At 41.1% G+C, this 13,747-nt stretch overlaps 1 protein-coding gene across 1 annotated transcript in view; it reads right to left on the reverse strand.

The window, feature by feature from the left end:
* LOC140906500 (neural-cadherin-like) overlaps positions 1–13,747 on the reverse strand; it is a 94,606-nt gene that overhangs the window by 16,490 nt on the left and 64,369 nt on the right. The window contains exons 14-19 of the mRNA XM_073330553.1: positions 11,551–11,678; positions 10,123–10,309; positions 9,731–9,874; positions 8,083–8,366; positions 4,938–6,555; positions 1,026–1,119 (exon numbers count right to left, since the gene is read on the reverse strand). Coding sequence (XP_073186654.1) covers positions 1,026–1,119; positions 4,938–6,555; positions 8,083–8,366; positions 9,731–9,874; positions 10,123–10,309; positions 11,551–11,678 — 2,455 coding nt within the window. The remainder of the gene's footprint in view (positions 1–1,025; positions 1,120–4,937; positions 6,556–8,082; positions 8,367–9,730; positions 9,875–10,122; positions 10,310–11,550; positions 11,679–13,747) is intronic.

Genomic DNA, 13,747 nt, shown 5'->3' on the forward strand with positions numbered 1-13,747 from the left:
GGGTTCAACTATACATTGTAATGAAAAACGTTAGCGTCTTCCGGTGCACCCAGTTTCTCATAAATTAAAAGAATTTATATGAACTGAACTGGTTTTTAATCTAAATTTTTTGCAATGGTACTTTCAATTGAAATTAATGCGAGTCCTGACAAACGATTTTGAGACATGATGGACCTCAAATAATTTTTTAGTAATTTCAGTTTTGAGAAACTGTGCTCACTAGAAGCCACTGATACTGGTAACGTTAAAAGAATGTGTAATGCTATAGCAGTGTTTGGAGTGAGGTGCTCGGGGCTGTACATCCCGCCTGTGGGCCCCCAGCCTGATCTCAAACCCAGCCCCACCCCCGCAGAGGGGACGGTAACTGACAGAGTGGCCTGGGGGGCGGACCAGGGGCACCTGCCCAGCCGTCCGGGGCAGCGGGTCTATTACTGGCCATGGGTCCTGCCCCGATCCCAGGCTCTGCTCCACTCGGCTCCGGCTCCTCCACCATTTGTGACATATGAGGCAGGGGTGGGCGGGGGAGGAGGAGCTGCATTTCCCTGTTCCCCCGGCGGCAGGGGGCCAGGGCAGGGACTGCCCCCGGGCCGGGACTCCCACGCTGAGCCCGCCACCCCGCCCCATGCAGGGGCTCATTGGTTGACTGAGCGGGGCTGGGAAGGGGGAAAAAAAAAAAAAAGGGGGTGGCCGGAATGCCGCCCCTGGAACTGTGCCGCCCCAAGCACGGGCTTGCTTTGCTGGTGCCTAGAGCCGGCCCTGGTTACGCTTCTCCTCCATTGGTGCAAGGCCCTTAGAAACCCCAAAACAATGGCATAAACTAAAGCACTGGAGCTGCTCATATGACTGCGTATAATGTGGCTTCCTATGTAGGAAAGGGGTTTGGAGATTGTGCGCACACAAATTAGAGTACACACAATACACTCTGGCATGTGAGTTCTCAGAGAAAGTTTAAATATTTTCTTTCTATTTAAAAAAAATATATTGTCATCCATTTTGTCAGGTCATTATTTTAATTTTTAAAATACCTTGATGCTTTTCCTTCAAATCGATAGGTCTTGTGATCCCAGTCATCGTTGTCTGGTGCGTGAACTTGGCCCAGTACAGTTGTGGGTAAGATACCTATCATAATTAAACATATGAATGACATAACTAAAAAGTATCTGACATTTATACACACGTATATAAACAAACATCTGATTATAATTTTGCTGGCTCTCCTTAACTCTAAAATCTCTGTCAGTACTTGGGGTGGAATTAAAGGCAGCTCTGTAATGATTTATGAATACTGTATGTTGGCCTAGTTATTGGGGTGTTTTCTATATGGGGATATTGGTTTAACTCAGGCTGTCCGGAAAAACAGGCAGGAAAGAAAAGAAGGGCTCAGGATAAGCCACTTCCGAACTATTAGCTTTGATGACTCTGCCTGTCTCCAGCCAGCCTGCAGAATTGGTTTGAACCAGAACAGGAAAAAGCCCGTGAACACAGAAGTTTAAAAGAACTCTGGCTGGATTAAAAAGGATACTTAAGAATGGGGCATTAATTGAGACAGAACCCTGGTGAAGAAGTTAGCCCTGCCTAGGTCACCATCAGGAGATGGTAAAACAGAAGGAAATGTAGAACGTTTTAAATATCTTGTTTTCTCTGAAAGTGTTACAACTGCTAATACTTCTGACAGAACAGCCTTCTTCAAGCACTGAAGACCACTGTCACAGGCTCCCAAAGAGAAGAACCGCAGGTGTCTAAACTCAGTTTGGCTTGGGGGATAAGAATGGTGGATACACAGGGTACTGTACCCCAGTCTAAGAGTGGGAGCACTGTAAAACTGAGCCCTGAGTTAGGTAAAGACCCAGAGCCCAACACCTGAGGTGGTGCACTCAGAGAAACGAGAAAGGAGCCAGAGATGCAGCTAGCCCTGTAACTGTAACAGTAGTTATTTGATAAATATATTTTGCAATAGCCATTATATAGGACATAATATTATATACTGATGTTAAACCCCTGGAGTACCTGAACACAAGAGGCAACATGAAATGTAAAGCCTTCCTTACTTTATCATGTGTCACAACCTCAATGTATGTACGTCTTTTTTATTTAAATAGACTTAAGACAAATAATCCCCTCATTTAAGTTCACAGGAGTTGATAAAACAGCAAAGTACATCTTGTGTACTTGTGAAGTACAGCAAAGTGGTGTCCAAAATTCACTGGAAATAAGTTATCCAATGTTCCATCATTGCAGTTCAAGAACGGACCCCTGAAGACCGCCAACAATGACGAAGGCCTTTTGTGTAAATAGCAGCCACACAAAATTTCACTCTATACATCAAACTAAACCTTATAACAAGCACATGTCAAGTAGAATAGCTGTCCAATACACTGGCACTGTCTATATATACACATCTTATAACATATCATCATGTCAGCTCTACTACAGTATACCTAGGAAGTAGGGCTGTCAAGCCATTAAAAAAATTAATCACAATTAATCGCACAGTTAAACAATAATAAATAAATAAATAAATAACCATTTATTTAAAATTTTTTGGATGTTTTCTACATTTTCAAATATATTGATTTCAATTACAACATAGAATACAAAGTGTATGGTGCTCACTTTATATTTATTTTTGATTACAAGTGTTTGCAAAAAGACAAAAGAAATAGTATTTTTCAATTCACCTAATACAAGTACTGTAATGCAATTTCTGTCTTGAAAGTTGAATTCTACTTACAAATATAGAATTATTTACAAAAATACTGCGTTCAAAAATAAAACAATGTAAATTTTTAAGAGCTTGCAAGTCCACTCAGTCCTGCTTCTTGTTCAGCCAATCACTCAGACAAACAAGTTTATTTACATTTGCAAGAGACAATGCTGCACACTTCTTGTTTACAATGTCACCTGAAAGCGAGAACAGGCATTCTCATGGCATTGTTGTAGCCCGCGTCGCAAGATATTTACGTGCCAGATGCGCATGCTTCAACTACCATTCCAGGGGACATGCATCCATGTTGATAACGGGTTCTGCTCAAAAAACCATCCAAAGCAGTGCAGACTGATGCATGTTCATTTTCATTATCTGAGTCAGATGCCACCAGCAGAAGGTGGATTTTCTTTTTTGGTGGTTTGGGTTCTGTAGTTTCTGCATCAGAGTACTGCTCTTTTAAGACTTCTGAAAGCATACTCCCTACCTCATCCCTCTCAGATTTTGGAAGGCACTTCAGATTCCTAAATCTTGGGTCGAGTGCTGTAGCGATCTTTACAAAACTCACATTGATACGTTCTTTGCATTTTGTCAAATCTTCAGTGAAAGTGTTCTTAAAAACAAACAACAACAAGTGCTTGGTCATCATCCAAGGCTGCCGTAACATGAAATATATGGCAGAATGCGGGTAAAACAGAGCAGGGGACATACAATTCTCCCCCAAGGAGTTCAGTCAGAAATTTAATTAATGCATTAATTTTTTTTAACAAGCGTCATCAGCATGGAAACATGTCCTCTGGAATGGTGGCTGAAGCATGAAGGGGCATACGAATGTTTAGCATATCTGGCACCTAAATGCCTTGCAATGCCGGCTACAAAAGTGCCAGGTAAATGCCTGTTCTCAATTTCTGGTGACACGGTAAATAAGAAGAGGGCAGCATTATCTCCTATAAAGGTAAACAAACTTTTTTGTCTTAGCGATTGGCTGAACAAGAAGTAGGACTGAGTGGAATCGTAGCCTCTGAAGTTTTACTTTGTTTTGTTTTTGAGTGGAGTTATGTAACAAAACAAAAAAAATCTACATTTGGAAGTTGCACTTTCAGGACATAGAGATTGCACTATGGTACTTGTATGAGGTGAATTGAATTTCTTTTGTTTATCACTTTTACAGTGCAAATATTTGTCATCAAAATATACACTTTGATTTCAATGACAACACAGAATACAAGACATATATGAAAATGTAGAACAACATCCAAAATATTTAATAAATTTCAATTGGTAGTCACTTGTTTAACAGCGATTAAAACGGTGATTAATTTTTTTAATCGAGATTAAATTTTTTTAGTTAATCGCGTGTGAGGTAACTGTGATTAATCGACAGCGCTACTAGGAAGAGAAGTCAAATTCCTCCTGATCAGAAACACTAGTTAGAGGGTATGCCATGTGACCAGAGGAACAAGGTGGGATTTGGGGAGGAGGAGTTCAACACCACACAGATGCAAGCCCCACAGTTACAACATAACTTATTTATATAGTTTACTCTGCTTTGGGGCTTATGTAAGGAGACTGGGGACTGCAAGAGATCATCAGGGAGTGGGGAGCTGAGGGTCAGGGAAGGTGCCCTGCCTCATGATGGCTGCAATGAGCGAAGGAGGGCACAAAAAACAGCAGCACAGAAGATTTTTTCCATTTCTATTTTTGGGCAGTTCAAGGCTTGCATTAACTTTTCAGAGGGTACAGATGGTTCATATTCGGGTTCACATTTAAAACATTAACTAGACAACATGCCAGATTAGTTTAACCTCAAATTTCAAGCACTCTCTCAGGGTATTCAGACTTGAATCCAGATCACAGCCTTTGACAACATTATTAAATGAACAACATCAGTATAAAATAAGTCAAGCTATTTCATAATTAAAGGGAAACCAAATAGCATCTGAAAACCATTTACTTAAGTTTTATAGAAGTGTACGTAAGGTAGAAGCCAATTACCCTCCTTCAACCCCAAATTCAATCTCCTCCACACACCAATTAACTCCAACCCCTGGGACCAGACCTTACACACCAAGTTTCAGTTCTAATCAACCTTTTGGCAGAGCTGCATTCCCCACCAACATGCTAATGTATCATGGAAAGCAGCTCTTGTGGAATGGAACAGATCTCTTTGAATCGCACACCTGCTGCTCATCGTCTGAGTATAGCCCAGTGAAATAAGTTCCAAATCAATTACCATCATAGCAGTAGATGAGGTATTCCATGTAGCCAGCAGAATGAGGATGATCATTTCGGTCCCCAATATTAACAGTTAACGTGTTGGTTGAGCTCATAGGAGGAGTCCCGCTGTCAGTAATCAGAATGGGCAGGTAAAACACCTTGTGCACTTCTCTGTCAAAGGTATGCAGTGCAGTGAGCAATGCACTTCCATTGCTGAAATCCTGCAAGTTAAAGTAAGCTACGTTGCCAAAGTTGCTGAGCAAGTGAAAGGAGAAAGGCCCTCCATTAGCAGCAGTGTCTCTGTCTCTAGCATATAACAAAGTAGAAGTCTCGTTCATTTGGACAATTTGCGGCGAAGCAGTGTTTTCCCAGATGACTGGGTTATACTGAGCCTCAAACTCTGGCCCGTTGTCATTCACATCCTGCAGAGTCACGAGAACAGAGGCACTGCCAGTCAGCCGAGGTTGTCCCATATCAGTGGCTATGACCACAAGGTGGTGCTGTGTCGCAGCCTCATGATCCAGCGATCCTGCAACTACAACCCAACCATCATTACCCACGGAGAACTGCCCACTTGGGTTAGACCTGTTTATCAGGTGATACAAAAACCTTCCATTCAGCCCCGAATCTAAATCGACAGCAGAAACCTGCACAACTTTAGTGCCGAGAGGCACATCTTCAGCCAGAGCCATCACTTCATAGAACGGGGGATAAAACACAGGGGCGTGGTCATTGGAATCCTCCACATAGACAACACAGTGAGCAATGCTGAAGAAATCGGTGTCTTCAGCTTTCACGGTCAGGTTAAACACCCTCTCATGAGGTTTCTCAAAGTCCAGGTGTTTCCGCAGCCGAATAGCCCCACGTCTGTTGATTTTATCTGTCTCTATGGAGAATTTACGATCATCATCCCCATCGAGGATACTGAATGTCACCACAGCATTTTCTCCCTCATCTCTGTCCGTAGCAGCTACCATTGTGACCTCAGTGTTGATACTTGCATTTTCAGAGACAAAAGCCGTATACATCTTCCGTGTAAAGACTGGAGCGTGGTCATTTATATCAGACACCAAAATGGTGGCGGTGCCTGTCCCAGTGAGCCCGCCTCCATCCCTTCCTTCAACCACCACCAGATACTTCTCTTCCTTCTCCCGGTCCAAGGATCCGAGCACAGTACAGATGGTGCCCGTAACCGGGTTGATTGAAAACAAGTTGAGGTTGATTTCATTTTGGACATTTTGAATAATTCTGTACGTTAATACTGCATTCTTCCCAGCTTTGGGGTCATCAAGGTCTACGGCATTCATTTCCATTACAGTGGTGCCTGCTGGGGAATCTTCAGGAACCTGCCCCATGAAGCAGCCCTCTGACATGCAAAGGAAAAGAGGTGGGTTGTCATTCACATCTCTGACCTCTATGATTACATCTGCAAAGCCAGTTAGTCCCTCTCCATTTTCATCTGTAGCAAGAACAAGAAAGCGCCATATGGATCGCTTTTCACGGTCTAGCTTTTTGTTTGCATAGATCTCTCCTGTGTACTCGTTGATGCAGAACTCACTATTGGCCCCGTGTCCATGTAAAGAGTAGCAAAGGGCACTCTGGTCAGCTTCTTGATCAGGGTCAGTTGCAGAAACCTAGAACAAACCACAGGAGGGGTGAGAGAGAGAACTGGAAATTCTACTGCAAGCTGCAGTACTATGGAGGCCTACTAAAGAACATGCCCCTATATGTTAACAGTTAAGAGTAACCATCAGTTGGCTTGAGTCATTTGGGTCATTCTGCAAAGGTTATAGCTGGGCTGGAGAAATAGGCTGATTGTGTTTAGGGAGACTAATGCATTCTGCATGCTAGTGCATTTTGGAAGAGTGGGGAAAATATACAGGAAGAGTTAGGTGGAAGTAATAGTAAAAATCAGCTGAACAAGTATTTGCAGTGAGATCCTGTGGAAGTTGAACCAGAGGAGCAAACAGAAATTGATTCATAGGAACAGACAGGAGGGGTTAGAAACTGGTCAGAATTTGGGTCTTCTCTTCCTTATACTCCTCTGATGGGGAAATCATAGAATCATAGAATATCAGGGTTGGAAGGGACTCCAGAAGGTCATCTAGTCCAACCCCCTGCTCGAAGCAGGACCAATTCCCAGTTAAATCATCCCAGCCAGGGCTTTGTCAAGCCTGACCTTAAAAACCTCTAAGGAAGGAGATTCTACCACCCCCCTAGGTAACGTATTCCAGTGTTTCACCACCCTCTTAGTGAAAAAGTTTTTCCTAATATCCAATCTAAACCTCCCCCACTGCAACTTGAGACCATTACTCCTCATTCTGTCATCTGCTACCATTGAGAACAGTCTAGAGCCATCCTCTTTGGAACCCCCTTTCAGGTAGTTGAAAGCAGCTATCAAATCCCCCCTCATTCTTCTCTTCTGCAGGCTAAACAATCCCAGCTCCCTCAGCCTCTCCTCATAAGTCATGTGTTCCAGACCCCTAATCATTTTTGTTGCCCTTCGCTGGACTCTCTCCAATTTATCCACATCCTTCTTGTAGTGTGGGGCCCAAAACTGGACACAGTACTCCAGATGAGGCCTCACCAATGTCGAATAGGCCTCACCAATGTCGAATGTCATCACCTATATCCTTGGCACTTCCATAGTGTCTTCTCACCCAGAGATCTCAAAGAACCTTACAAATACTGATGAACACCCCAGTAAAGTAGGTATGTATCCCCATTTTACAGATATGGAAATGAAGTCAGCGACAAGAGTAAGTGATTTGCCCAAGGTCACAAAGGAAGCCTGTGACAGTTGAGAAGAGAAAGCTGATCTTCTGACTTTCAGTCCCATGTCTCAACCACAAGTCTATCTTCCCTTTGCACTTTTCTTACCATGGATCAGTAGGTTTGTTTACATTTATACTGGCCAGTAACTAAGTTTATTACCTAATTCCAGCCACCACATATTTTTGTTTAATCTATTCTATAAAAAGAACGTAGATAGCTGGAAAACATGGAAGACAGAAGGATATCAGAATCTTACAGATTCCAGGTGTCAGGGTTCACCCTCTTCTGATGAGATCTGGCTCTCAGTAACTGATGTAGTTATGCATGAATAAAAGTTTAATTTACCCTCCAAAAAACCCATCTCTGTTTTATGCAAACTGATTTACCTTTAGAACCATAACAGGCAGATCTGTAAGTTCCTCTAAGACACTGTCATGGTACTCATTGTTAGTGAACACTGGAGCTTCGTCATTCTTATTGATTACATTGATGGCAATGAGTGTGTGATTCTCCCACTTCCCATCAGAGACTACAAGCCGGAGCTCATAACGCTGCTCTTGTTCATAGTCCAGACACTGAGTAATGAAGATGGTTCCCACTTCGGGTTCAACATCAAAAGCTCCTTTCACATTTCCTGATGTAATCTGATACCTCAGTTTGGCATTTGCACCTGTATGAAACAGCAAATGTTTACTTACTGCTAATATAGAATTCCATACCATACTTCTCAAAGCACGCAGTAAAGCCGCAGCAAACATTTATTAATGGGATGCATAGTTTGACTTGCACGCAATAGGCCAAAATTTAAGAGACAAGCAGTTGTATTATGCCTTAACAAAAAAGTAACTGTAGTCAGAAACGTGTATGTGAAAGTGTGAGTAAGACAGAAAAACAAATAACTGCAGAGTTCTGTGTTTGTAAGCACAGTTATATGTACAAGCGTAGTTTGCAAGTAGAAGTTAGGCAACTCTTTTGTTCCATTTTGCATAGTTATATGTACAAGCGTAGTTTGCAAGTAGAAGTTAGCCCTACACGTCTAATGTGCATTCATTTGCTGAAACTGAAATAATGTAGTGTTATTAAAGTCTAGAAGCTATTTTTGTTTAATAGTTTCCCCCCCATGTTAAACCCAAACATCTGTTGTTACTACACACTCATTTTATTTTTACCACCAGGTGGTGCCAAAATCTCAAAAGAACAGCAAGGTTTCAAAAGACCATTTGTTTTCAAAATATATTCCATACATACGATCCTAGTTATTTTGTTTTGCATTGCTGCAAAATGTTTGGAAACTTGAGAAAGTGATAAGCTATTGTTCTTTGAAAAGGAAAAAAGGAAGAAACATGACAAGATACTTGATACACTGAAGCGGTTTTGATTGTTAAAATCAAGTTCACTCCATTTAGCACAGGGGCAAAGAATCATTTTCCATACAGAATATGTAAGCTCTTAATAGAGGGGGGGAAACATTTTCAACCTTTTAATTTATTATGAAATGTCTTACCCATATGCTATTGAAGTGACATGAGCAGCAACTGATAGGAGTCAGAAAAAAACCCGCTGTATTTCAGATGTTTGAACATGAGAATTTGGCCCCAGTAGTAACCCACCTATCAAAGTGACTAACAAGTTGTGGGTTTGTTTTTTTTTCAAATTCTCAATGCCAGCAGTATGCTCCAACTTCTCTCCTTTCTCCTTCACCAACCAGACTAAGAGGGGCATTTAGCACATCGCCAACAAATAGAAGAATTGTGAGGATTTAAATGTCTGTTGTTCTAAAATAAAAGGATCACTAGCATATTGTTATTCTACAAAGTGGAAACTTGAGTAGATTACTAAGAGTTCTTGACACATTTAAGCCACAGAGATTCTTCTCCTCTCCAAACTATTGAAATCCATTTAAAATTTCTCCTAAATACAATCAATCACAGGATTAAAACAGAAAATCATTAGCTCACAAGAGAAACCATTATTATGGTGGACGCTGCATTACTCAAAAGCACGGAAAAATATAGGAGAAGTATGTTGGCACACCTTCATCTTCATCATTTGCTGTTGCTGTCACAACAACACATCCAACTTCCTTGTCCTCCTCTATACTGATTTCATATACTGGGTGAGGGAAAGCTGGAGCATTGTCATTGACGTCACTGACAAAAATCTTCACATATGCTGTATCTGAAAATGAAAATTTAGATTACGGAGACCAGACAAAGTTACTTGTGGGATGGCCTAACCTATCCCTGAAGAAAACTCTGTGCAAAGCTCGAAGACTTGTCTCTCTCACCCACAAAAGTTGGTCCAATAAAAGATATTACCTCACCCATCTTGTCTGTGTAACCTACTCCGACATTCCATGAAAAACTCCGCTTCTACCAATGGCAGTGGAACCCTTTCTTACCTGGTATCTAAGCCGTCATGCTTACCTGTGTTGGGCTGCCCATAAACACCAGGTCGCGCAGACTCTGCAGAATCCTGAGACTGAACTTCAATTAAATAAGAGCCTCTCTTCTCTCTGTCAAAAGATGCTTTGGTGGAAATAATTCCTCTCTCAGGATCAATGATGAAGAACCGGTAGTCTTCACTAGGGTCTTCCAATATTGAATATTGAACCTGAAGTTCAGAAATTGTATGTGAGGTTCCATGCATACCATTTCATGCGAGTGCTGTTTCCCCATCCTTCCTGAGCCCTTTCAAACTGTCTGCAAAATAATATCTGAAGAGGCTCTTGACTGAACAGACTGTTCTTGAGGCCTTCACTCAATTTGACAACAAAGTTAGAATGCTTATGTAAAATAACCCCGATGTTCCTGGTAATATACAATTAGGACTGGTCAAAAAAATGTCCATCAAAGTTTTCCGAAGGAAAACTGAGCTTAGATTAAACCACATATTTCACAGAAACTTTGAAAACCAAAAACTTTTCAGCTGAAAATTTTCAGTTCTATGACGAAAAGTAAATTTTTTTGAAAGGAAAAATCCCCACACATTTTCCCACCAGTTCTATATACAATATTTGCTACACAGTTTTTCAGTGACAGCTTATGGCAGGTTTACAAGTTACAAAATGATAACACACAGAGTCAAAGTTCTCTAACAAGAGCCATGCTGTGGATTTTGGGAAGGGGGTAATGAATGGGGCAGAAAAGGGTGAGCAGCACTTCACAATGCTGCTTGCCTGTTTGTATTTGATCACTACACCAGAGCTGGCCAAAAAGCCAGCCATTCATGAGTCAAACGTGAACAAAAAGTTCAAAAATGAAGCCTACAGCCTGACAATTAATATGGTGGGGGCAGCCCAAAGAGAGCATGAGTAGCAGCATGCAGTGCTTCATCATGTCTCCAGCTCAAGTTGGGTCACTATGTGACATGATCTAGAGTCTCCCTCTGTCTGAGATGGAGCAGACTGTATACATCGTACCTACCCACCTATCTGTGGTACTTGTATGGTCCCAATCATTGTAATATCTGACTGCCTCTTAATCTTTACTATATTTATCCTCACAAGACCCCTGTGAGGTAGGGCAGTGCTATTATCACTACTATCGGATGGGGAACTGAGGCACAGAGAGACTAACTTGCCCAAGGTCACACAGGAAGCCAGTGGTGTAATAGAGACTGAATCCAGATCTCCCATACTAGTGCCCTAACCACAGGACCATCCTTCCTCTCCTGTTTTTTACAGATCAGAGGCAGCTCTTATTTAGGTAAAAATTAGCCACCCTGCTCAAAGAGGAAGGGAGAGGTGCCTATGGCTCATTATTGTCCCATCTGCTACTTATCTTTTCTCATTGTTTAACTGTGTCAATGCTATTTAACAGATTAATATTGCTGGGAGAAAAAGAGTAATAAACCTCTCCATATGGCCCAGAATCCAAGTCAGTTGCTAAAACCTGGGCAACAGACGTGCCAATAGCTGCTTCTTCAGGTACAGACACCTTGTAGGTAGAAGATGTGAAGAACGGAACATTATCATTGACATCTGCAGAGAGAGGAGTTAAGAGATAATGAGAGGAGGTTCAAATCTTAAAACTGCACCTTTTAAAAAACAAATTAGCAGATTGTTTTGAAAAACTATCACAGAGTTCCTGCTAATGTCCAATCCTGTTTTCTGCATTCCCATTCTCAAGGCAGATGGCAGAAGCTCTTTTAATTAGAGCGATTGTGAAGTTTCTGCAAGACGTGATGCTGTGATTTCAGGTATTATGCGAGACACCGATTAACCTATTAACTTACTGAAACCAGGAGCTGGATATTCTTTGGCCCTGGTCCTGGCAAAGACTTACATACCTACTGAATAGCATTCAGGATTACTTATTGACACCAATGGAACTGTTCATCATATCTAAATTTAAGATAGGACTAACATCTGATAACAGACCTCCACCAAAATAACTGGTTTTTACTTCACCCCTTTTGTTATTTTGATGAAAGTTTGTGTGCAGGCCTGCCCTTGTCTTTGCAGGATCAGAGCCTTGGGGACCACTCCAGTGTCAGTAACTGCAGTTATGAAGTGTCATTAATTTAAAGAGATACTGTCAACTTGAAATTCAGTCATTTTCAAAATATGGATTAAAAGTAGCTTCAGTGCCACATTTGCACTGAACTCCCCAGCTAACTTCTGCAGTTTTACAACCACATTTTTCTGTTTTAAAAAACTTCTTTCCCCTGTTGCTGTGTGAAAGGCCAAACAGAGGAGCTGACTGAAGTCAATTGATGAAATTGAAGCTACACCAAGTACTGTAAAACACAAAAAACAAATTAAAAACAGACAAAAATATTTTGCTAAATATGTTCTATTCTAAACATTATGTGTAACAATAGTAGGTAAAACAGAGAAATGCAATTTTAAGCATTTCTCGATGAATGAGGCTGACAAATTCTTAGGGCCTGATCTTGCAAACACACACATTTAACTTTACAACCATGAGATGGTCCCACTGATTCCAACATGTGCAAGTGCTTGTAGGATCAGGGCCTTAGATTGCTACTGTGTTTGTTGTTACTACAGGCTTGCTTTACAACCCAGTTTTCCTGTGTTCCTAACTCTCCCTTGTGACAGACTATTTTTCATGTGTTATTTCAACAAACACAGTCAATATTCTTTCAGTTTTAGTAAATGCATTCACCCATTGTTGAGCTGAGAGTGGGGGGAATACAGTCTCTCTCTCTATGTATGTATATAATGTGTGTATTTTTTTGCATATGCATATATAAAAAGTCATACTTTATAAGTTGAGGACTTCTGGTAGCTAATTTCCCACTTAAAAGTGGTTTAACTTGCATTCCCTTCCCCCACCCCAAAATGAATCTCTTGTTTCGAATTTTACGTTACTGGAAAATCATTTTTGTTCCTGGCTAAAATGAAGTTGCCATTAAACTGAGTTACAACACTATTAATAGGACCATGGAACAATGTTACTAATGAATATTGATTTGTGGTAGTTTGATTGTAATCTCTTTTGAGCACAGAATGTTTTCATTTCAAAAGACATTCTCTGTTCCAAAGAGAGAGAGAGGGAGGGAGGGAGGTGTGTGTGTGTGTGTGTGGCGCCTAGCACAAGAGGGAGGGAGGGAGGTGTGTGTGTGTGTGTGTGTGGCGCCTAGCACAATAGGGCCCTGGTCCTGACTTTAGGTACTAGCCACTACACAAATAAACAACAGGTGTTTTGGTGTATTATGGAAGAGCTCCATAGATTAACATACTTTTCACTGTGCAATTATGGTAGCAAAATTAGTAAAGATGAACTTTTTCGTATCTTTTTCTGATGACCCTGATGTAGTGAGGCAGAGTGGCCTCCCACTGACCCACACCCACACCACTGCTAACCCACTACACAAGTGTATGTAATATTAACTAACGAGGGACAAACAAGTAACATTTAATTTTAATAATTTGTGAAATTATATAGTAGGGTTTTTTTCCTTAAAAGTGCAAAGATGTTTGTTTGTTTTTTTTAAAGGGACAATTAACAATTACTAGGTATGCATTTTTGCTGTCCTGTTCCAAGAGTTAATCATTTCAGTAATCCCCAAATATCCCTAATATAT

This window comes from Lepidochelys kempii, chromosome 2 (genome assembly GCF_965140265.1).
Source record: "Lepidochelys kempii isolate rLepKem1 chromosome 2, rLepKem1.hap2, whole genome shotgun sequence".
NCBI lineage: Eukaryota > Metazoa > Chordata > Testudines > Cheloniidae > Lepidochelys > Lepidochelys kempii.